The following is a 24,807-nucleotide window of genomic DNA, read 5'->3' as shown; positions in this document are numbered from 1 at the left end:
GGGGGGGGCCCTGGGGTGGGGGAGGAGCCTGCTGGCTGGGAGGAGGTGGGACTCTGCAGGGTCCTGCTGCCCTTGGGTGCTGGAGGAGGGTCAAGGCAGAAACACTGCAGACCCTGAGATGAGAAGTACCACCAAGAAGAAACCCAAGCACCAAAGGCTCAAGGAGATCAAGTCTCAGGCTGATCCCTGGGAAAGACCCACTCTGGGTTGAGCAGCTGGTGACTGCTAGACAGGGACAAGTGGGTTCTAAAAGGGAGGTGAGCAACTGCAGAGCTGGAGTTTGGGGAGGCAACGAATGAAGACAACAGTTAGAGGGGATCAGGCCAGGGAGCACTTCCCATGTCTGCATCCTGATGGAACCAAGCCGCACAGGAGGGGACTGATGGGCATGGGGCCCTGGCTGCTGCCAGAAGTGAGCCCCTGAGCCCCTTCCAGCACCCGGGGAGCTGGTGGCTTTCAGTAGGAGCCTGGAGCCTGGTAGTGGGAGGAGGATGAGGAAGGGCTCTTGTGTTCTTATATTTTGAAGTTTTTAAAAAATTTGTAAAGTACACATCAAGGGTACAAGGCAGTGGCATTAACTCCACACACTGTTGTGTGACCACTGCCTTATCACTCTAGATCTTCTCCCTCATCCCACATGGAAATCCTGGGCTGTCAGCCATCACTTCCCATCCCCTGCTGCCCCTGGCCCTGGCAGCCAATGACCCACTTTCTGTCTCCTTGGGTCACCTGTTCTGGACATTTCTTGTCACACAATGTGTGGCCTGGCTTCTGACTGAGCTCATGTTCCTGGTGTGCTAGGTTGCACGGCGTCATATCCCCACCAGCAGAGCACCAGGCCTCCACCCTCCCACCAGGGCTTCTTGTTGTCTAGTTTTTTGACTGTGGCTGTCCTAGGGGTGGAGGTGGCCCTGCTGTAGCTGAAGGACTCCTGACAACTTCTGTTTCTCAGTGGGATCAGAAGCAAGATGATCAGCTGAGAGTGGGGGCAGAGCTGGAGACAGCTACAGAGTACAACATGGGGGTTTCATGGACTCGGGGTGAACTGACGAGGGGGCCCTGGGCAGTGCTAAAGGCTACCTGGCCGGGGTCACGTCATGTGCTTTCCTCCAGTCGTTCAGGGGGGCAAGGGCAGAGAAGGCAGGACGAGGACTCCCCAGGGAAGGGGTCTACAGGAAAGTACGATGACCCTGAACCACAAAACAAGGCAGTCAAGGCATAAGCAGGGTGCGGCAGGCCAGGAAGGGGGGGCAGCCAGCGCGTCAAAGACCACAGGGCAAGGGGAAGGCAGGGCCTCAGAATTGTAGGTACTGTGGGAGTAACAGAAGACAGGAGCAAAGCCAGACAGTGACATTTGAAATGGCCATCACAGCTGGTAAGGACAGGGGAATGGCTATGGAGTGGGGCTGGCCAGGAGGCAAGGATGGCACCATATGAATAAGTGGGTTGAGGATGGAGAGGCCAGGAATTGGGTACTGATGTGGCACTTGGTGTCCATGGCTGAGGACAAGAAGGGACCTTCCTAAATGTGGAGTGGCAGGCCACTCTGGCAGTCCAGCACCTGCTGGCAAGGGGAGCTCCTGCCACAAGGACCTGGACCTGAACTGTCCACCTGAAGCCTCGGGTGCCAAGCCTGCAGCATGCCCAGGGTGCTACTGCAGATATGACGCCAGGAAGTCTGGGAGGGTCCCACTGCTATTAGGAGCCCCCCACTGAGGCCTGCACTTCGCAGGGCACAGCCCTGAACACAGCATCAGCTCTCTGGCAAGGGTGCCTTTCCAGAATGTGGGTTGCGTACGGTCAGTTTTTCTGCAACCCACCCAGGCCACCTGCTGGGCTGTCTAACGGATCAGGTGAGCTAACAGGGTTTCAAGGACAGCAACTTCATAGGAAGTACAGCCCCAGGAGCCAGGCAGAGCTTTGGCTGCCTGCTGGAGCACCTGGCAGCCAGGCAGCATCAGGGCTCAAAGTCCTTGCCTGGATCACCTCATCGAACTGCTCAGCCCACAGAGTAGCAGGAAGAAGCCAGCGGGAAGTCCTGCAGCCAGCTGCCCATCCTCAGGGCTGGAGGCTGCAGCCTTCCCCGCAGCCCAGATGGAAAAACACTGCAGTCCCAGAAGGGCCAGAGAGAAGGTGGAGAGGCAGAGAGGCGGTCCAAGTCTTGAACAAGGTAAAGGTTTATTTTTCTCAGTACATTACTAAAAAGGGGTTGGTGGCTCAGACCCTCACTGCTCTCGAAGGTTCTTAACATACCCCATCTTATTGCTGACCTCCCGTCTAGCTTCTTCTCACTGCTCTGTTAGCCACATGGACATCAAGCTCCTCGTCCCTGACAGCTCTCCTGCCAATGGTGCCCCTTTTGTCCCTTTTCCCCTGGTCCCTCGTCACAGGGACCCTCCTGGGCTATAGGTTGGCAGTCCTGACCCTTGCCCTGTCCCGAGTTCTACCTCAGCTCGTCAGATTGCTTGACACAGACTGATAAGTGAAAGTGTACTGAAAGAATGAACTAATGAATGAACTTGAAAGTGTAAAATTGTTCCAATAAACACCCAATGTTTCTATTACTCAGGCATCCCAAGTCTAATGTTGGTTTGGTTTGATTTCCTGAAAACCAGGACTTGATGTGTCTTTGAGTATCCCCTTGGTTACTGTGCTCCAAAGTCAAGACAGGTTATTTCAAATTGGTGAAATTAACTTTGCTTACCTCATTCAGGACAGCCTTTTTTTTTTTCTGAAATAAAATTTAAAAAATGAATTAACATGAGAAGGATGAATTCCTTACAATAGTTTCCATCCTTAATCTTGCTCTGCTCTGAGTCAATAAGAGCTGAAAATAGTCACTTCTGACCTTAATGGCTGAGTCGGCAAGTCCAGCCCTGTACAGGAAGGCACAGGAGCCAGATCAAAGGGCTCCCAGGGCTAATTCAGGGCCATTTGAATGATAAACAGAATAATGTCTATAATTAATTTTTTTAAAAGACTGAAAAAATAAAGGGTGTTGAGTCCATAGTTACATTCCTCCCAACCCTGAGAGGGAAACAGACAGGGAGAGTCACTTGATCTGCTGAAGGTGACCATCAAAACAACATCTTACTCTGAAACTGGCATTTCCTTAATACTTGAAGGGAAATAACTAGGGACTGTGCTGTCTGCTTAGGAGGACCGGGAACAGGGGAACTCAGAGCAGTGCAGGGGTCCAGCTGCCATCCGCTAGGCCCAGAGAGTCCCTGCAAGTAGACCTGAAGAAAGGAGAGAAGGGGCATCTCGGGCAGGAAAGCTGGCAAGAGCTAGGAACCGCAGGTCCCCCGTGTGGCTGGTGGGGAGCGTGGGAGGAAGCATGGAAGGCAGGTCCGTGCACCGAAGAGGAAAACCCTGCTTTACAAAGTAGAAGGATGAGAGTGGGAAGACACTGCTCTTGGAAATCATCTGACAGGAATCAACACAGTCTTTCCAGTCGAACTTCTCACTTAGGAAATAGAGGGAGGGAGGAACAAATTAAACAACACCATGGGAAGCAATCAGATCTGAGATGTGGAACAGCCGATAAGGCACTGGGGCCTGTACTCTTCAAAAAGAAAATGTCTTTAAAAAGAAAGAGAAGGCCTGAGACCTAACCAACCAGTGAGGAGCCCAATCCAACCATGCCTGGATCTCAGCTTGAAACTGACAGCTAGGAATGGCTCCTGGCACATTTAGGGAATCTGAATATGAAGGACCCAACATAGAAAATTATTGTTATATTCTTAGGTGCAATAATGGTATTGTGTGCCAGGCACAGTGGCACATGCCTGTAATCCCGGTGGCTCAGGAGGCTGAGGCAGGAGGATAACAAGTTCAAAGCCAATCTCAGCAAAAGCGAGGTGCTAAGCAACTCAGTAAGACCCTGTCTCTAAATAAAATACGAAACAGCACTGGGGATATGGCTCAGTGGTTGAGTGCCCTAGAGTTCAATCCCCAGTACTCACCCTCCTCAAAAAAAGATAATGGCATTGTGGTTAAGTAGGAAAATGTCCTTCTTAGAAGATATGTGCTAATGTTTCACACCTGAAGCTTTCTCTCAAGTGTACCTGGGGAAAATATTATATATATATATAAAAATATATGGCTGAGTATTAACTACCCTTGAATCCAGGTGCTGGCAAGATGAGTCCAGTATACTGTTGAATATTGTAAGTTCTTTTCACTTTTCCATAAGTTTTGAAAAGTCTTAATAATAAAAGCTGGGAAGAAAAAAAGATTTCAAGAGGCTTCAATGGCCTACTAGAACCAAGGTCTTGTGAGATGCAGGCAAGGACAGAAGGTCAATTTGTTTGTTCAATTGGGGGAAAGGTGATAACTTATTTTTAACACTAGGTAGACCTTTTGGAGCACCTAAGCTCACCTGAGGACACCAATGCCTCTTAAGAACTGCAGTCTCAGTGGTAGGGACCCCTGAAGAGCCCCCCAGGTGCTCAGGAGAGAGCGCTTTTCCTCCCTCACCCAAGGGGCACAGAGGAATCTCACAGCCTGTTATGGATGGGCTGTCTGCAGAGCTGCCTATCAATGAAGACCCTCCGTATTCCCGATAAGATGGACCACTCCTGCAGGCGCTTCCTCCCAGGGTGCCCCTGAGGAGGGCGGGCTGTGGGTAAGTTCAATTCTCCACATTATTTGTGTCCATGAACTGAAGCGCTCCTGAGCTCCTGGATGCAGTGCCCAGGGCTGGCAGGGGTGCATTTCCGGGATGTGGCTGCATGCACAGCTTTTTGCAACCCACCCAGGCCACCTGCTGGATTGTATGACAAACCAGGTGAGCTAACAGGGTTCCAGGACCCACCATTGCCTTGTTTCTGTGTAGCAAAAAAATGGAATCTGTTTACCCTCCAAGGAGTAGCCACAGTGATCTTCCTGGAGACTCCCCTCCCCCTTTGCCCTTCCTGTGCCTCTTCCTACACATCAATTGCACCAGCCTGGTGCCCGGCACAGAGGCCAGTGCCAGTTGACAGATCTCATGAACAACTGAACACTTTCTGCAGTTGGGCAAACAGCCGGGAGCACGAGCGCCAGGCCCTCTGGGGAGAGCTCACCTTGTGTCTGTGGGCCTTCCAGCTGGCCTGCAGCGTCCGGGCAGCAGCCTCTCTCCTTCCATCAGAGCAGGGGATGGGGGACAGGGGCTGAGGGCAGCCCTCCGGCCCAGAATCCACTTCAGAGTCTTGCTGAGAGTGCCTGTTGCTGGGAGGGGGTGTGCAGAGCTCTCCGCAGGCCTACAGGAAATGGAAGGTGGACGGGCTGGTGCAGGGAAGATCTTGTAAGGACCTGGCAGGACATCACCTGGCAGACGGCAGGCTGCACTTACGGATGAATCTTATTCATTCTGAGGAGGACCTGTTCCCGTACTGCCCACCACACCCTCGACAGATGCCCGGTAAGCATGTGGGCCCTGGACTCGTCTGGAAGCAATCTCCTAGGAGGAGTCTATCCTGCCACTGCAGCATCTGCAGGGAGCTCACCCACAGATGGCCACACACTTTCCAATAGCCATCTGTGACTTGAGAAGCACCCCTTTCAGGGCTGGAGTGTGGCTCAGTGGCAATGCTGGCCTAGCAAGGGCAAGGCCCTGAGCTCAATCCCTAGCACTTCGGGGGGAAATTACCTAGCTTTCTGCAGTTCTTTTTTGGATATTTTTGAAGTTGAATATTATATTTTGACAATGATGTTTCTGGGATTACAGGTAAGATATTTCTAGCAAGGCTTTTGATACAAAGAAACAGGAATTGCTATTGTGACCATTAAAATACCACTGATTTCTATCATGTATGGGTCCAATTTATTATCCACAAGGACAATTCTCAATAAAAATTAAAATACTGAACTATTTCTCTGACATCTAAAGCTCAGTGGAGAAGCCCATCCGTGCAGAAGGCCCTCACAGAGAGATGTGAGCTTCCGGCCATGCACGTGCAGCCGAGATGCCTGGTGCATGCATGTGGCCTGGTGCATGGCCCAACAGAATCAGCAGGCCACTAGGTATAGAAACCAAGCCTTTTACTTTCTGTATTATATGATGCTGTGACATTTGGGCCTGCTGACCCTGGAGAGAGGCGCCACTTCCTAGGGAAGAAGGACTTCCCTGTGAGAAACTTTTCATATGCAACTCACCAAGCCCAGCCCACACCACCACCTAGCTCCCTTGTGTTACCCTCATGCACCAAGTTAGTGTTCCCTGGCCCCTAGCATCCAGGGCCAGGTACCCACGAGAATTGTTCAACCCAGCCAATCCTCACCTGCCCTTGCCTCACCTGGTCCTGCCTAGAGCAAAGGCCCTGGGCCATACTTTACTGCTGCCTCTTGCCTGTCCCCTGCGCCCCTATGCATCCCCATGTGGCACGCCTGCTCCCGTTTCTAGGGGTGTGTGAGGGTGGACCTCTGTGACAGTCATTCATGTCTGGGGGTCTCACCGTGCCTGACCAGACAAATCCCGTACATCAGCACAGCCACCCATCACTGGGCTCTCTGGGTGTGCGTCTCGTCACCTGGGTCCACATGCTGCCACCTAGCTGTAGTGTTCTGAGTTGTCCCCTGAAAGGCCTCATGGCCTCCCTTGACCCTGACTCATTCTCAGACCCTCATTCCAATCAAGTGAGGTGCAAGTCTGTCACATATTTCATGCCAATGTGACCAAAAGGTAAAATCAGCCACTTAGAAGATGGAGGAACAATGACTCCAACAACTCTGGGCAGATGGCTAAAACAAAAATGGAGTTTGATATGCATATAAATTTGGTGAGGCACTGCTTTGTTTTAACCTACAATTAACCATTCTCCCAGAATGGCTGGGAGCAGACACCCTTACTCAGAACAACACTGACCTTCCAGTTAATGCCACTCTCTTCCTTTTCTTTAAAATGGATTTTTTTTTTTTTTCTGATACTGGGGATTAAACCCAAAGCATCATACATGCTAGATAAGTACTTTACCACTGAGCTACACCCCCAGCCCTTGTAAAACCTTATTTTGAGGCTGGCCTCAAACTTGTGATCCTCTGGTGTCAGCTTCTCGATGAACTGGGATTACAGGCAAGCACCACCACACTTAGCCAAAACGAAATGCTTTAATAAGCAGGAAAGAAGCAAAGCTAATTATGCTTATGAAGAAAAACCCAGCCAGGGATGGTAGCACATGCCTATAATCCCAGTGGATCGGGAGGCTAAGAAAGGAGGATCATGAGTTCAAAGCCAACCTCAGCAACTTAGTGAGACCCTGTCTCAAAATAAAAAATTTAAAAAAGGGCTGGGAGGTGGCTCAGTGGTTAAGTGCCCCTAGGTTCAATCCCTGGTACCAAAAAAGAAAAATTCAGACAAAAGAAAGGGAAGAAGAGCTTATAACTCCACCGGAGTAAAAGCTAATTCTGGCAGTGCTTTCAGACATACTTCTAAGTAAAATTTTTTTTTTCAGTAAAAAGAAATCTATGTATCTACATATATATGCTTTTGGGGGGCGGGGGTTGTTTCCATCAAACAGGCCATAGGCATCTCTCATGTCATAACTGAAGACCCACTTTATTCTTTGTACTGACTGCTCAATACTGCACCGATGGGGACACGGCCAGCTCACGAATGAGCAACACACTGTGCTCTTGAGTTTGCTGCGGCTCCTCACTATTGCAGAATGGACTGCAGCCAGCACCCGTCACCGCCTCTCTGCAGACTACAGTGATGCCTTCTGTGGCCCCAGTCTCGGCGAGGACAATGGGAAGCCTGGGATCCTCAATGTGCTCCTGTCATGTGCAGGAACACAAATCTCAAGGTCATATAAGAAGATGCCAGAACAAAAACATTGAACGAAATTTTGACACCAAGTGAAGTCTCCTAAAGCCTGAGCTGAGAGAGGTGTGGTAACAGATTAAGGATATAATTCCTGGAGAAAAAGAACTTCTCTGCCATCTTACTGGTGTGGCCTCTCTGTGCTGAACAGAGTTAGTGGAAAATTTAAATCCCAATTACTGGGAAGCAACAGACCCTGCAGTACAGATCTCAAAGCAAGCAGGTGGCCCTGGAGTCTGAAGCTGGATCCTTCTGAGGTGTCAACACATGAGTCAGGAGGGACAAGCAATTTATACCAAGGCCTCCTTTCCTGATTTATCTGTGTCTAGTTATTGTGCAGAGAGGAAACTGGTGCTATTGGTCTTCTGTGTTCAACCAAGACACTAATAACACAAGAGCACACACTTGGTTTTCTCCATTTTGAGGATTTACAGAAACCCTGAGCAGGCCAGAGACAGAGAGGTGCACACACAAAGCCTCTTTCCGTCCCCACAGTCTGCGGGAAAGGGGTTCCTCCCTAAGGGATGTATGACTTTGAAAGTTAACAACGGGCAGAAACCCTGACGTTTCTTTATTGCTGAGCACCTCTCAGGGGTCAGGGCTACAGAAGTAGCCAAGTAACAAATCAGTTAGTCCTGTAGCCTCCCTGGTCCCCAAGGGCACTTTACTTGCAGAAGAGGTTTCAGTGACATCCTGTGCATGACACAGATCAGAGAGGTACTCAAGCCCAGCATCACACACAAATGCCCTAGGTATACCACCAGACAAGAATGAGAGTCTAGGAGAACACTCAGTAGAAGCCTGTGTCCCTTGGGGTGGGCAGTGTGGCAATCAGATGAGTGGATGAACCATGAGGGTGCCCAGAGAGTGGGAAGGGACAATGACTCTGTGTTACTTAGAACATTATCCAGAGCACTGAAAAAACCTCCACAAATGCATGCCCTTGGGGACAGCACAAATCCACACGCTCTGTCTGAGCAGCAGCAATGTTTTCACAAAGGACTGAGATGGACTCTCGCTGTTCACGCAGCACACACACTGCCGGTAGGGTGTGCCACAGTCACAGTTGCTGCACAGCCTGCCTGGGCCCGGCTGGCACACACGCAAAGAACCACGGGCTTCCCCCAGCTGGCAGTGCTGTGGTGTCTGGATTTGTAACTGAAAATGTACTGAGCAGCTTCTCCAAACTCCCTTTCAGTTTGCCTTCTGCTCTTGAGCTGGCTTTGAATGAAAAGACCCTAAAATTAGAATCCAGCTAAGTAAACCAGCCTTGGAAGAGGAAAGCCAGTCCAGATCAAAACCAAACAAAAGCCCCTTTATGTTCCACAACCAGCAGGTGACAGTCCTGCAGTCCCATCCTCCCGGAGGCCAAGGGAACCGCCACCTGCCAGCCTCTCGCAGCTGACACTGGTCCTGCTGCAGCAGGTCTGGGGCATTCCAGGCCCTGCTCAGGTCTGTGGCAGGCAGAAGAAGGGTCACCGGAAGGGACTGCAGAAGAGGCTGCAACCTGGGCTCATTTTGGACCCTTCTAAATCACACTGGCTTCATCCACCACACATTCACATGACAAGCCCTCTGGAGCCAACAGTGGCCACGGGATTTTAACACCTAAGTTTTTCCCTTTTAGACTGAGTCAGACCACACCTGCCATCTCAAGAATCCATGCATTGGGAAAAGATTCATAAGGGGGTAGAAGTGCAGGTAGCCCGGGGCTAACAGGGACAGAGCCACCTAGCTGACCCCTGGGTCAGGGAAGGGCAGGTGACCCTCACATGCCTGCCTCAGCCACAGCTGTCTCCTTGTATCCATCTAAATGGGCAAAGAGGGTCAGTGGCCAGGTCCTCACCACACTGTCACTCAGCACCACATGAGCCAGAGACCAGGGATAGAAGGGAAGAGGCCTGGGTCCCCCAGAGAGTGCAGCATATTTTGGACTTGCCTTTTGGGCCTCTGCAGCCTCCTTGATATAGTCAGAGAGCCCCTGCTACAGAGCTGAACTTGCCACATGCTTGAGGTCTGGAAGATCTCTCACCAGCCCAAATGTCCAAGACCCAACACCAGTCTGAGAGGTTAATCCACTGACCAGGGGTCAACCATAGCCCCTAACTTCTGTACACACCACCCACATCACAGACATTGACTAACAGAGGTAGGACGGCCAACATCACAGTCAGGAAAGGCTCTGGGCGTGAGGATAAGCATGTGTGTTGCTGTCAGCTGAGAGTCCCAGTGCCCAATGGGAGATGAAGCCGTACCTCGCGAGTCACTTCCATGGGAGCGCTGGGCTCCTCTTTCCTGGTTTCTTCCAGTTCTTGACACTTGTTGGTGAGTGTTTGAATTTCCTCTCTAAAGTGGAAAAAGAAAAGATGACACCTCATGAGTCACTATGTGACGAAGGGCTCCTGCACAACTCAGCAGGAAGTTCTGTGCAGAGACAGATGCTAGACAGGATATAGAGAGCCCATGGCCACCTCCCTGGTGCACCAGAAGCTCCACTGCAGGGGCTTCTAATGTGTCCCCCAAGCTGGGAGCCTTGTAGGGGTGGGGCTGGGGATCTTCAGGGTCAGCCTGATCCCCGAAGCATCGTCAGAACTCTGAAGAGTAGCCATTGCACGCAGCATGTGCAAGGCCCTGGGTTCAAGCCCCAGCACCACACACTAGAAACAAACAAGAAGAAGTCATAGCATGAACCATGAACAGGAAGTTATAGCGTGGAGTTTTTAATAAACAATGTGAATATTTCCTTACTACAGATGCTAAAGTCAAACAACTTGCTTCTGGGCACCTGCCTTTTCAATTGAATTTTGGCTTCTGACAGTCTGAGTTATATTTCTCCTGAAAAGAAAATGTTCTACTTGTTTCAATAATATGTACCTTGCTAATTATCTTCAGTGCTGAACATTCCCATTTAGATTCTAATCTAGTTTTCTTATATTTTAAAAAATTGAGCTCTTTGTTTCTTGGTTGCCATTTTCTGAGCTGCTGTCCTCCATGATTGATGTGCTGCCTCACCTTGGGCAATGGAGTTGGCCGTCTATGGACTGAGACCTCTGAAACCTGCCTGCCAAAGAAAGTTCCGCTACTCAGCACTGGAGAATACTGACTCCCGTCACATTACCACCATGAGGACGTTAGACAGTCCAGAGGAGGTGTTTGGTATAGGCATGCTTGCATATCTGTGGGAGGTTGGTTCTAGGATTCCCAGGATGCCAAAATCCACATATGCTCAAGTCCCTTAAATAAAATGGCAATATCTGCAAATAATCTGTGCATATCCTCCTGTACCTTTTCAATCATCTCTTGGTCACTTATAATACACAAATGTTCTGTAAAAAATTGAGATAAGATTTGTAATATAAAATTCATTATTTTAAAGTGTATAATGAGGTGGTTTTCAGACTATTCAGAATGACAATCATCACACTAATTCTAGAACATTCCAGGCACCCCCATAAGGACCCCATGCCTATCAGTGACCATTCCCTATTCCCTTCTGCTGTGCTCATGCAGTCCTCTCTGCTCTGTCACTGGGAGCTTCCTGTCTGACACTTTATGTAGATGGATGGCACTGCTGGGGCCTGTTCCAGGTCCCTCCAAGCTGCAGTGTGCAGTGCTCCCTTCCTGGCTCCTCCTATGTGTGGCTTGCCCTTGGGCTGCTCATCTAGCAACAGCCGGTGCAGGTATGGGCGGTTGCTTCCTGGCTCTGGTGACAGTGCTATTATGAGGAGCCTGGGAGGCAACTCCCTGTGGCAGCAGCAACGTGTGGGTTGGAGTGAGAAGCCCTGGCCCAATCCGAAGGGGCAGAAGTGGCAGAGCCATGATGCGACAGAGGCAGCACTGATGGAGAGCCTCTTCCCAGAATTTGGGTTTCTATTCCAAAGGCAAAAGAACACCTGGAAATATCTCAGGGAGAAGTATGGCCTTTGCAAAACCCTCTCTGAGGCTGTGCTGAGCCCCCACTGGGAAAGGCTGGCATGCAGAAGTGGGTGGGTCCTCTGTGAAATGTATCACCTACCGCAAAACCTGCTCATGCTCTTGCCTCTCCTGCTTGCCTTCCCTCATGCTCTCCAGCTCCTTCTCCAAGTCGGCCTTTGCTTGAAGCAGCTGCTTTACCTCCACACTGAACGAAAGAACCAGAGACATTTCCACCCTCATTAAAACCAGAGGCTGGGGCTGGGGTTGTGGCTCAGTGGTAGCGCGCTTGCCTAGCATGCATGAGGCACTGGGTTCGATTCTCAGCACCACATACAAATAAATAAAAGAAAGGTCCATCAACAACTACAAAATATTTTAAAAAACAAGAGGCCATCAAGGCAGGGGGTTGGCCTCCTTCCTTAGGACAGTGGACCAGGGGTGGGAGGGTCAGGAAAGGCCCTTGATTCTAAAGATATGGTGTCAAGAGCAGCCCCGAGGGTCCTGATTGGGCACACGGATACCAGCATGTGTGAGGACTGCCAGGGGCTGGGAAGACACAGGAGTAAAGGCATATGAAGTCCTGGGGAGAGGTGCCATAGGATAGTCATGGAACACAGTCACACATGCAGCACCCTCTGGTTCACACCACAGGTGCAGGTCTGAGCCGGGGAAGGACCTGCCCTGGCCTACACCGGGCCCTGCCCTCACTGAGCCTGAGGATAAGGCTGCCCAGGCGCCTCCACTGAGTTTCCTGTGACCTGTGTGTGGCATGGCAGCCACAAAGTAGACTCTAGAGCAAGACATCTGCTTGAACCTCAGATCCACTGCTGTCTGTGCGACTTAACCCTTCAGGGTTCCCATGCAGAGATGCTCCCAAACTGTGTAGCAGAGCGCCTGTCGCTAAGTGTGCAGCAGAGCACCTGTCACATCATAAGGGCTCAGTCCATGGTAGCTATGGTACTCAATAGCATAACAGATAATGCCAGAAATTATTTACCTTCCAAAATGACCAGTTTAATGTAAAGACCTTTTTCTGAAATACTAATTTTTCTTTTTTTTGTACTGAGGATTGAACCCAGGGGTCTCTACTGCTGAGCTACATTTCCAACTCTTTTTATTTTTTAATTTGAGTGAGGGTCTTGCTAAGTTGCTTAGGGTCTCACTAAGTTTCTGACGCTGGCCTTGAACTTGCAATTCTGGCTCAGCCTCCCAGTCTGATGTTATAGGCACACACCACCCACTGTGCCTGGCCATGAAATACCAATTTTTACAATGAACTTATCACTCACATGAATGCACCCTGAGGCCACTACTCAGGTGGAAGGAGTGGAGTGTGAGGGATTCCCTTCCACCATAAAAAACAAGGTGACTGAGCACTCAGAGAACCAGGAGGCAACAAGGAGATTCTTCTCGACTCCACTGTGCACCCAGATCCCTGGACTCATGCAATCAGAAGGCCTGGCAGCACCTGAGGCCCTGATCTCCAGTGAGCTCCCAGGGATGAGACGCTCCCCGCTCCACAGGCCACTCACTCTAAGTTGCAAGGTCACTGAAGTCTTGTAAACCTGAGATAAACATCTCAGAAGATGGGCAGGTGAAGTCACTCATGACAGATCAGAGAAGCCACAGGTAGAATCAGGGAGACAGATGCCTAGTGCGCACGGCGGGGACTACAGACCTTGAAACATTGGTGAGACTTTGCCTCCCAACTCCCTTCCTAGGGTTGCACTGGACATTTTACAGCATTTACATCTTGTCTGATAGACAGATCATGTGCCATAAACATATTACTGAATTTCAAAACCACTCTGCCTAAGATGTAATTGATTTTATGCAATCAATGACAGTAAATTCCTGTCCAGGGAACAATTTGGGAACTCCTCTGGAATTCAGTATAAAGAGACTCCTGCGGCACTCTTCTTGGCCTCCCCCTTTTAAGGTGGCATCTAAATGTCTTCTTTTGGCCATTCAAGCAACTTTGATTTTACAACCAAAATATAAGAAGTCCTGAGTCCTAAACAGTATTTACACAACAACCACTGTGAGCTCAGCATTTCTCCAAATTCATGACAACAGCCCTAGAAACAAGGTCCCCGTGGGAACCTACTCTTTCTCCTGCAGCTGCGCCTGCAGTGCGCTCCGCTCTGCCTTCAAGCTCTTCACTGCCCCCTGGAGGCGCTCCTGCTCCTCCGGCCAGTCCCGAGGATGCTTGTGTGCTACGCTGTTGGAGACGGAGTGGGCCAGGGGAGTTGGTCTGTGGGATTCTGAGCTGTGCGGCTTTGCATTCTCCATTGAACTTACTTTCTGGAGGCAAAACAGGCATTTGTTAGACGTTATTGACTTTGCTTTCTAGTTAAGAACTCAGGAGACAGACGACAAGCCACAGGGACAGTCTCCAGCAGGTGGGAGCAGCTTTGCTACGTGACCTGAGTCAACCAGTCTACTGGCCCACACAGTTCCTGGAAGTCTGTGATCAAAAGGGGAGAACCTGGCCTGGATGAAGAGCCACTAGCACGACAGGAACAAGCCACAAGGCAGGCAAGGTGGACACACACGGCTGGTCCCTGTGCTTGCTCAGCCCACTGCTTCCCTAGACTTTCTGAATTTCCAACCTTTCTGCTCCCAACCTTCAGCTGTGCTGCGGTCCTGTCAGGAAGGTGACCCTGAGCACGGTGTGCCCACTTCCATGCTGCCGACACCCAGCCCACAGAAGCCCCCCGCACCCGTGTGCGTCTGCTCTGGCTGCCTGCATTTCCCAACAGCTTTATTTGTGAATACACACAACATACAGAAACTTCTTATATTTTCTACTTTGAACTTATTTGTAAACATTCCCCTCAGGGTTTGCTCTGTTTGCCAAACAGCAGAGAGCTCAAGCTCAGTATTCTGGAAGGACCCGTTCCACAGGACCCGAGGCACCCACGTGGGTTGTGAGGAAATGTTAATTGCCTAAATTTTCTGGTCAGCGGAGAGTAAATGAACAGTTTTGTGCAAATTTAAATATTAAACAAGTGGAAAGAAGTCTGGCCAGCAGCCAGCAGCTGGGTTGTGGGCGCCTCCAGGGTCATGTGCTCGGCCCTGCAGCTGCGCAGTCTGATGACATTGCGTGGCCATCTGAAAAATGAGGGCTGTGAACGACACAACTCAGGCCTTGCCCAGAGTCCACACTGTACTGACTGCTGGACGGTCACCATTTACTTGCTCAGTGTAAGTCTGTGTCCCCAGTTGCCCCACTGCCCGTCAGGCATGGATAGGTCCTGAGCAAGGGGTGGCGTGATGCTCCTCACCTTTTCCAGCTCCGCGATACGTCTCAGCAGCCGAGGCTTGCTCCAGTCCACGTACCCTGATGGACACACAGGTCTGCTCAAAGACTGTCCCCGCACCCTTTGGCCCAACCACCCATCAGCAAAGCCACGAGGGCCCCGGTGGGCAGGTCCTGCCACCCAAGGGTCTTCTCCAGCTCTGGATGATTTCTGTTCCCTTTGGCTGTTAAGAATCACTGATACCAACATCTCCAAGTATCTTAGTGGGATGTCCTTTCCTGATTCTACACCAGTCAGTTTTTTTTTTTTTTTTTTAATATTTTCTTAGTTGTCAATGGATTGTCAATGGATTTTATTTTATTTATTTATATGTGATACTGAGAATCGAACTCACACATGCTAGGCAAGTGCTCTACCACTGAGCCACAACCCCAGCCCCTCAGTCAGGTTTTGACCTCACTGGTCCATTGAGATGGTCTAATGGACCCTAGGGTGATTCTTAGTCCTCCTCCCACTTGCTTTCAGGCTGCCCCTGGACCCGGCTTTGCTACCTCGCCAGTGGCATCCCACCTGGCTTTGCTGGCTCTCCCTTCCCCCTCCTAACCTCCTAAACATCACTAGGGTTAGGACTCAACCCCACTCCTCCCCTCTACTCACACCCACTTGCGGCCCCACTTGGGTCCATCAGTTTGCACATCCAGTTCTCCAGCCCAGGTCTCTGCCTGGCCTACCTCTGCACACACCTCAGATCTCACCCATCCCTTCTCCCCAGACATGTGCTGCCGTCCTCCCCCTTAGCAATGCCAGCTACTCAGACAGAAACCCTGGACCCTGCTGCCTCCCCTCTCATAGGCTGCACTCAGTCTTCACATTTCCTGCGGGCTTCACCTTAAAGATGCACAGAGCCCAGCTGCATCTTGCCACTTCTGCTGCCACAATGGCTCAGGCTACCTGTACTTTCACCAGGATGAGTGCAGAAGTCCCTGCTGCCAGTACCCCCTTTTCTGCACAGGGCCCCTCAGAGCCCCCTGGTGCTCAACACCAGGCTTTGTGGCAGCAACTACCGTGGTGGTTTACCTTTGGGGCCACACTGGCCTCCGCTTGGACCTCTGCACTCACTGCTGGCCCACCTGGCACCCCCAAATGCCTGCACAACTGGCCCTCTCCTCTTCCAGGTCCTGCCCAGCCATCGGTGTCTCAGTGAGGCCTCCCCAAGGGCCCTCCTCGTTTCTCCTTAGTACTTTCACTGTCTGACAGCTTGGACTTAACCTTCTCCTTCTGTCCCATGCAGTCACCTCCATGAAGCACCTCCGCACTGCTGTTCCCTGCTCTGTCTCCAGGGCCTGGATGGCTGCTTAGCTGTATTCTGTGATCACTACTATGGTAACTCTGCCTAGTGGGACCTGTTTGCTGTGAGGCCAGGGACTAGGGTCTTCGTAGTTGGAGGAAGCAAGGGCCATGGACAACATGTGCTGCCCCTCTGGTGCCTTCCCTCATAGAATGAGACACGGCCTCCTCCCCGTGCCTCCCTCACTGAATGGCTTTGGGGAAGGTACCCTTGAGTCTGGAGATGGTGGGGGAGTTGCTCAGCACGCGGTCCAGGTCTTCCTTCAGGCTCTGGTTTTCCTCGGTCAGCTCCTGGACGCTCCGGGACAAATTCAGAAGAGTGCTGCTCATCTTCTTCTGCCTCTTCACGCCCACCTTCTTTTCCATCGGCAGCCTGGGAATGACCACATCGAGGGGCTGAGCTCTGGATTTCTCAACTGGCTTAATAATATTTGAAGTAAGCGACGTGCAAATCACAGCCCACTTCTGTCGAGTTGTGAGCCCAGAGTTCTTGTAGAGGAATACTTGCAACCAAATAGGGAACACTAACTTGGAACCCCAAATAAACAAAACCGCTAACCCTCGTAATAGGATTTCGTATTGCTAACAACCTGTATAACAAAATACAGTATTCAATTATTGGTATCATATCTTAGATGCCATCACTAAAAATCTTGTAGGAACTTACTCTTTTTTATGTAAGTCCCTTTTTAGCTTTCATTTTTGCCTCTTATCCCACTAAAGACTAAAACACTGGTGGTCCTTATTTCTAGCAGATTCCTTATTTGCAAGTTTGCATACTCATTAAGATTTATCTGCAAACTCATAATCAATCCTCATGAGGCTTTTCTTTTTTTGGTACCAGGGATCGAACCCAGGGGCACTTAATCACTGAGTAACATCTCCAGCCCTTTTTATTTTTAAATTTTGAGACAAGGTCTTGCTAAATTGCTTAGGGCCTTGTTAATGCTGAGGCTGTCGTTGTTTTATTTTATTTATTTTTTTAGATGTTGATGGACCTTTATTTATTTATATGTGGTGCTGAGAATTGAACCCAGGGCCTCACACATGCTGGGCTCTACCACTGAGCCCCAGCCCCAGCCCTGAGGCTGTCTTTGAACTCAAAATCCTCCTGCCTCCTGTGGGGCTCCCAAGGGAGTCCATGTACAGGCAGAGTGCTGAAAGACTAGTGAGTTGCTGGTGTGTGTTCCCAGTGGAGGTCTAACAAGGCCCTGCTGTATTCTTGTTTCAGTTCTCACACTATAAGTGCCTGTTTGCAGTCTATTAGTGTAGAGACAATATCTCACATTTTTGTGCTTTGTACTAGTGATTTCACTGTTCACAATGGCCTTACAGTGTAGTACTGAGGCATTCATTGTCCAGTGTCCCTAGGCACAAGGATATGATGAACTTTATGGAGGAACTGTGTGTTAGACGATTGGCTCAGGCATGAGTCAGCGCCATGGGCCTAAATGTTGACAAAGTGTGAGGTTTGCAGGAATCCAAGCCACAATTCCCTTGGCTCAGTGGCTTAGCATCTGCTAATCCAGTGTCTACAGAGATTGTACAGAATATGTATCCAAATTTACCATAAATATCATTTACCATAATAATCCTATTAAGGTTGATTTGCTTTGAAAAGCACATGCCTGTAATCCCATGTACTGAGAAGGCTGAGGCAGGATAAACGCAAATTTGAGGCCAGGCTGGGCAACTGAGCAGGACTGTCTCAAAATAAAAAAATAAAAAGGGCTAGGAGGTTTAGTTCAGTGGTAGAGCACCCCTGGGTTCAATCCCCAATGCCTCAAAAAGAATCCCAAAAGCAAAACAGCATTTTCAATTCTGAACGGGTAGCTGCTGTGCAGTGCACATAATATATGTGTGGAGCGCGAATGGGGGCAGCTGCCAACATGGAGGATGGGGCACATCTGCACAGCCCTGAGTGGAAGCAGACCCGCTCTAACCATCAGCAGCGTGGGCAATGTGGGCACTGCTGCCAAGTTAGGGCAGGAGCTGCTGTTTCCAGGAACGACTGCCCTGCTGTTAGACAACACACAGAATGCGACTCCACGTTATCGTACTTCTTTCCTGCAACATCGGAACTCGCCAAGAGAGTCTGGAGACGATGGATCTGAAAGTGCCAAATTAGAATGTGTTAAAACATACAGGAGCACCAAGACAGCTTTCCCCCGAAGCTGTCACCAGATTCCTGACCCTGCTTCAGGGCAGGAAGCAAGAACCAAGTTGCTGGGACTCATTTTCATGTCAAGATAAGCAGGGGACCAGCACCGGTCTCAGTTCAACCCTTGTCGGCAGACTCCCCCTCACACCCACAGGCACCCTCCCCTTCCACGTGCCGCGGAGGGAGCACACACCTCCTCGTAGTAAGTGTCCATGGCGATCCTCATCTCCTCCAAGTTGGTGGTCTTCATGTCAGTCTGGAGTTTGCTGGGGACCCAAGTTCAGAGTTAACATGGCAGGTTTGGGTCCCTGCAAACCTCCTCCCAGGGCCAAAGGACCAGGAGTTCCCAGAACACTGAGGGAAGGCATGGCTTCAGAAGAGAACCTGGCGGGAGCTAGGGACGGTGGTGCATGGCTGTAATCCCAGCAGCTCAGGAGGCTGAGGAGGAGGGCTGTAAGTTCAAAGCCAGCCTCAGCAACTTAATGAGACCCTAAACAATTCAGCAAGACTCTGTCTCTAAATAAAAAAATATATATGAAAAAAAGGGTTGGGCATATGGCTCAATGGTTAAGCATCCCTGAGTTCAATCCTCGGTACTAAAAAACAACAACAAAAAAAACAAAAAACAAAAAAAGAGAGAGGGAGAGAAACTTGTGGGAGAGAAGAGTAGCCCCTCAGTGAGCTTTAGCGTTGAACAAATGGGGCATGCTGTGTCAGACAGGAAGAGTCCTCACACCAGAGTGCCCCTCTGGGTTAGACTACCACTTCCCAAGAGTTGAAAAATCCCAGAAGACAATCTTCTCCAAAGAAGATAAAACTGCCTTGATAACCGTAGATTAGCTGCTGAAAGTCCTCAGAGGTTGGACAGACCGTCTCTGGGGGCAGGTGGGGAGAATGACCAGTTTTATTAAGAAGAGGATGGTTTTCTCCCCTCGTGCTGTTACTGTGTCATTTTGTTCTCACAGACCATAGGCTTTAGGCAAAAGGCACTCAAGGAGGTGAAAGCTGAGTCAGCACTCTAAAACACGGGGGAATTGGCAAATAACCAACTCACTTGAAGGTGCCAAATTTTAGCAAGAAATAAAGAAAGGAAATTGAATACAAGACTTGAACTTAAGCAGACAAGAAAGACCACCTCTTCACACCAACCAGACTGGTAAAGACAGACAGGTAAAGAAGCCTGGGTAGCCACAGCAAGTGCCTGCCTGGGAGATGCCAGGGGCAGGGTCTGTGTGCCACCGGCTATACCAAGATCTAGGAAATTCATTCCAAGGAATCCTAGGGGGAAAAGCATTTCCTAAATAAATAAAGAAATCATTGAAAGGAAAGACTGTTCCCTGGTGACATCTGGAGAGAATGCACATTTGAAAGACAGAGAGGCAGCTAGTCCCTGCCTTCACTTTGGGTGGGAACGGGGACATGGACGGAGGTTGGCAGACAAGTGGCAATGGGAAGGCAGAACAAAACCAACAAGGAAGTAAAAGGCAGAAGATGGCCAGCTGCAGTGGCAGGGTGGCCTGGCCCGGACCCTGTGACCCTCCCGTGCAGGCCCAGGACGCTGCATACTTGATGGTGCTGTCCTTCTCCTTACACTGCTGCTCCAGCTTGAAGATCCTCTGCTTCAGCCCGTTGATGACCTGTTGACAGAAGGCCACCACCTCAGCCACTGTCTCCCAACGGCTTGCCTCCCAGTCTCCAGCTACAGGCTCGGCTGTCCATTCCCCAGGCTGGTTGGGTGTCCCCTTCTAGGTGACCCCATAGCACTCTGCACTTCTGTCCTCTGAGGGCACTTCCACGTCCACCTGTCCTTCCTTCCTTAGCCACTATCTTCTAGGCTACACGCAGCAACCACAAAGGCCCCAGTGTCCTCTCACTGCCTGGAGCTGAGCGAGTCATTAGGAAGATTGAGATGCCCGCCAGGCGGGGCAGGGGCATGGCGGCCAACTGTCTGCACCCAAAGGTAGCCCGACTCCCTGTACTGTGTGCTTAGGACAACGGGCAGGATGTGCTGTTAGTTGTTTTAATAAAAGGAAGCCATCACAAGTCTGGACGTTAAGGCCACTGATGCTCACCCACACGGTGACAACTCAGTCTTCCCAGTGGGGTGAGAGGGCCGAGGAGCAGGTTGCCTGGAAGATCCCCAGGGCCCTCCTCTCCACCTGGGCAGGAAGACTGCGCTACTGGGTCATTTTCTCCTCCTCCGTTAACATCTCCTTGGGAGATCACAGCTTCTATTCCCTAAAGAACATCCTTTTCTTTTGAGTAGACAACTTGTAAATCAGATTTTAATTTAGTAGTAGGTGAATACGTTTTCTTAAATGGCTTTCCTCAAATTTCCTGCCAAAGTGGGCAGCTGTAAATGTCATTGTGCAAATGGCTTCTGACGCTGGATTATTTTCTCCAGAGACAGTCCTAAGGAGCAGTGTCAGATAAATGGTAGGCACGATTTGACACGCACTGCTTTAACACGGCGTGCCAACCTGGCATGCTGTGTTCAAGTCCTGAGGAGACCTATTTTTTTGTTAGCCCTGATGATGTTGGTTTTGATCATTTGTGTTATTTTTGTTGCTTTATGGTGCAAAGCGTTTACTCACAGAGCAATTTAAAATAATCTCTTCACTCAGGTACCTACTGCTGGTGAGATGATGGGTGATGGGGTGGGGAGGGATACCAGCCTGCCCTCGAAGCGCGTAGAGTCAGTAGCTGGGAGCCCAAGGTGGGCAAATCTTTTAACCTCGGTGTCCTGATTTTACAAATAGGGTTTGAAGTCCCTGCTACAAAAGTTCAAATGAGACCATGTACAAGTGCAGAGTCAATAATTACATAACTTGGGAGTTATGAAGAAGTGTATTTTCTTGTAGAAACATATCGATTCATTCACAACCATTGTTAAATATTGATCAAGTGCTGTCCTAGGCAGACAGCTAGGCTTTATTCATTTATGCTAAATGGATTATATTTCTATATGACATATATATGTATATGTTTCAGAACAGACTTTTTCCTTTAGAGATTTGTACAGATTTTGTGCATATTGTGGACAGAAAACAATGTTTTTTTTTGTTTTGGGTTTTGTTTTTTTTTGATACTGGGGGATTGAACTCGGGGTGCTTTACCACCGAGCCACATCCCTAGCCCTTTTTATTTTGAGACAGGGTCTCGCTAAATTGCTGAGGCTGGCTTTGAACCTGCAATCCTCCTGTCTTCTGAGCCCTGGGATTATAGGCATGTGTCAACATGCCCATCCAGAAAACACTGTTGTATTGATCAAGAATATCCTTCTCACTGGGCACGGCGGTGCATGCCTAGCATCTCAAACTGAGGCAAGTTCAAAGCCAACACCAGCCATATAGCAAGACCTGGAAAAACGCAACGAGATAAAAAAGATAATAATAATAAAAAAAAATAAAAATGGAGGCTGAGGACATAGCTCAGCTGGTAGAGCGCTTGTCTCCTATACATAGGGCCCTGGGTTCAATCCCCAGCACCACCAAAAAATAAAAAATAAAAAAGGGCTGGGGATGTGGTTCAGCGCTAAAGCACCCCTGGGTTAAAACATCCAGTACCCAAAATAAATAAATAAATAAATAGATAGATAGATATCCTTCCCTCTCCATTATATTGTTTCAGCCTCATGGGTTTTCATATAAATTTTAATTTTATATTATCAAGTCCACTATTATTTTGCTCTTTGTATTCAATAGTCTCAAAAGTTTATCTCTTCCCGTTTTAGTTCTCACATTTCAAAAAAAAAATTTACTTCCTGACTCATAGAGTTTATGGTGATACATTTTTCTCCAAATGCTGTCTCGTTTGTTGCCACAGCATTAACCAAAGGCTCCACTAACCCTTGCTTTGTTTCATCCACTTGCTGTGTATTATTGTACAACGGGAGAGGTGTTTATATCTGCTTTAGGGACTTTATTTTATTGCTGTTTGTTTCTCTGTTTTAAATCAGAACACTTGTTAAGCACAGGTGTGTCTGGGCATGATGGGGAAGTTGACCCTTGTGACTGTTTTGCTCTGTAATGTGTTTGGGGTCCCGCTCACTCCCCTTGATCAATCTTGAAGGATCTTCTGGTAATCCCCTTGGCTCCACAGAGAATGGTTCCCGGAGGCTCTGTGGCCATCCCTGCTCTGCGGCTCTGTGTGTGCAAGGGCTTCAGGGAAGCAGCTTCCCTCCGTGCGCACCTGCTCCTGTCTACGGTCTTGGGGGAAGGCTCTCCTCTCTGGGGAACCAGACTACTTACCCAACCAGCATCGGGCCTTTTCTCTGCCAGGGTCCGAACAAAATCTGGGCCCTGCAGTAAACAGATTGAGACTTGAGGTCCACGTGTAGCTCAGCTTGTACCCCCGTGTGACAGTGACTCTAGACAGGAGTCCACCATGAGGTCAGGAACTTACTCGACCTGGGTCCAAAAGCTGTTCTATCTGCCTATCTTTCCTATTATTTTCCTCTTCCAAGCGCCGAAGCTTTGTTCTCATCAGATCTACGTCGCTTTTCTTCGTATGTAATGACTAAAGAAAAAAAAAAAAAAAAGAATGCCTCAGCACACACTGTGGATTGCCACCTGGGATGGGACACAAGACTACAACACACACCACAGACTTCTCCCTGGGACAGGATGCAGGGCCACATGCACTTGGGATATGACAGAGAGACACACACTCTGTGAATCTACACCTGGGATGGGACAATCACACTCACATTGTACCAATGACAACTTTCTGGTATGGATATTGTATGGAAGTTGTGAAACCTAACCACAGGAGGCAAGCGAAGGGGACAGCAGCCCCTCTGCACTGTCCACACAACATGTCCTGGGACATGCATGTACACATATCCCAGGATCTGTAATTATTTCAAACAAGTTTTTAAAAAGTGGCCAGAACTTACTGATCTCTTACTGCCTACCAAGCACTTTCTGGCCTGTGGCATGACAAGCCTATGAAATCAGTATGATTATATCCCTCTCCATTTTGTACTGGTGGTCCTGGGGATGGAACCCAGGTCCTGGCACATGCTAAGCAGCCCTAAGCTATTCCTCGGTATCATCCCCAATTTTTAACAGAAAACTGAGACATTGCTTATGTAGAAAAACGAACTGATGCTCAAGATCCTAAGGATGGAGTATTAAAAAGCAATTCTCTCCTTTCTGAATCTGGAACCCAGGCTGACTCTACCCAGAGACCACACTGGTGAGTCTGAATGGGGTCAGCACCATTTCTCCAGAACCACATTTCTAGCCAAGAAGACCCTTCCCAGAGTGCTAAAGAGCACCACAGCACTGCCGTTCAGTGTCAGGGCTCTCAGGTCCATTTAGAATAGTCTTCCAACAAGATGGGAATTGTCCCTATGCCACCCTTCAAGAACAGCCTGACCTCTGCTTGAGACATCTGTGTGTGGGTGTGTGCGTGCTCTGCAGGAAGCCCCCTCACTACTGGGCAGCCCCCATGGTCACAGGACTAAAACCTGAGTGCTCTCTCTGGACCAGCAGCAAAGGCTGCATAGGCAGCTGCCTAGGCTCTCTTGCCATGCTGAGCTGCTCTGGTGAGATGCTCCGGACTCCTTGCCAGCTGGCTGCCAATGCCCTGCTCACCCTCTCATGCCAGCCTAAATGCAGTCCTGAAGATGCATTTCGACTAGGTGATTTTGAATCCACTGTTATGGAAGGCCGTCCCTGCACTGACACTGTCATTGAAGGCTGGCCCTGCTAAAATCAATAAGATGCAGACAGAGTACTACCTTCTTCAACTCAATAATCTCATCATACATATCTTCTTTCTCTCTGTAGACGGTAGTCCCCGGGACGTGACCTAGAGGAAGACATGCAAGCCTCTTAGGAAATCATCAGGAAGAAGAAAGAATTCTTGGCTATGCCTTAAGGAAAACCTGAAAGTCAATAAAATTATTCTTTTAAGAGGAAAACAAAAAAAGAGGAGCAAAAAACTTTCACTTTTACCCCATCGTGGTACTTTAAAAAATAGCAAGGAAACACACACACACACACACACACACAAATGGTAATGATACAGAAAAGAAAAATAAAGATAAATGCAGAGTTTAATTATAGTAAAAGGATTAAGGAAAGGAGTCACAGAAGGAGAGTGACAGGGCTGGGATGGTGGCTCAGTGGTAGAGTGCCTGCCTTGCACATATGAGGCACTGGGTTTGATCCTCAGCACCATATAAAAATAAATAAATAAAATAAAGGCATTGTGTCGGTCTACAACTAAAAAAATATTTAAAAAAAAAGAAGACCTGGAAGAAGTAATAGACTTTAAATAACAGATAAAAAACATATATATATATATATATA

General features: G+C 49.2%; 1 protein-coding gene and 1 long non-coding RNA gene across 11 annotated transcripts in view; one reads left to right on the top strand and one right to left on the bottom strand.

The window, feature by feature from the left end:
- Iqce (IQ motif containing E) overlaps nt 1-24,807 on the bottom strand; it is a 49,293-nt gene that overhangs the window by 9,717 nt on the left and 14,769 nt on the right. For 5 of the 8 annotated variants that reach the window (XR_007341152.1, XR_007341153.1, XM_048784706.1 and 2 more), the window contains exons 5-17: nt 24,234-24,304; nt 22,892-23,005; nt 22,738-22,788; nt 20,054-20,127; nt 18,681-18,753; nt 18,387-18,436; nt 16,536-16,699; nt 15,004-15,059; nt 13,824-14,020; nt 11,817-11,921; nt 10,057-10,147; nt 5,067-5,243; nt 2,705-2,731 (exon numbers count right to left, since the gene is read on the bottom strand). Coding sequence is in view for 3 of the 8 variants with exons in the window: in XM_048784706.1 (XP_048640663.1) it covers nt 2,705-2,731; nt 5,067-5,243; nt 10,057-10,147; nt 11,817-11,921; nt 13,824-14,020; nt 15,004-15,059; nt 16,536-16,699; nt 18,387-18,436; nt 18,681-18,753; nt 20,054-20,127; nt 22,738-22,788; nt 22,892-23,005; nt 24,234-24,304 (1,250 nt within the window). In the remaining 5 variants the exon portion in view is untranslated. Of the gene's footprint in view, nt 1-2,704; nt 2,732-5,066; nt 5,244-10,056; nt 10,148-11,816; nt 11,922-13,823; nt 14,021-15,003; nt 15,060-16,535; nt 16,700-18,386; nt 18,437-18,680; nt 18,754-20,053; nt 20,128-22,737; nt 22,789-22,891; nt 23,006-24,233; nt 24,381-24,807 lie in introns of all 8 variants that reach the window. The other 3 variants (XR_007341154.1, XR_007341156.1, XR_007341155.1) reach the window with 3 other exon arrangements.
- Nucleotides 1,869-11,179, top strand: LOC107161094. Of its 3 annotated transcripts, XR_007341158.1 has the most exons (4): nt 1,869-2,170; nt 2,282-4,627; nt 5,230-6,006; nt 7,500-11,179. It is a non-coding gene; the product is annotated as an uncharacterized LOC107161094 (long non-coding RNA). The 3 variants fall into 3 exon arrangements; XR_007341159.1 differs by lacking the exon at nt 1,869-2,170 and having other exon boundaries at nt 2,177-4,627; nt 5,230-5,404; XR_007341157.1 differs by lacking the exon at nt 1,869-2,170 and having other exon boundaries at nt 2,177-4,627.

Source organism: Marmota marmota, unplaced genomic scaffold, assembly GCF_001458135.2.
Source record: "Marmota marmota marmota unplaced genomic scaffold, marMar, whole genome shotgun sequence".
NCBI classification, from domain to species: Eukaryota; Metazoa; Chordata; class Mammalia; order Rodentia; family Sciuridae; genus Marmota; species Marmota marmota.
The sequence above is the reverse complement of the archived record's forward strand: the minus strand, read 5'-3'. Positions and strand labels throughout refer to the sequence as shown.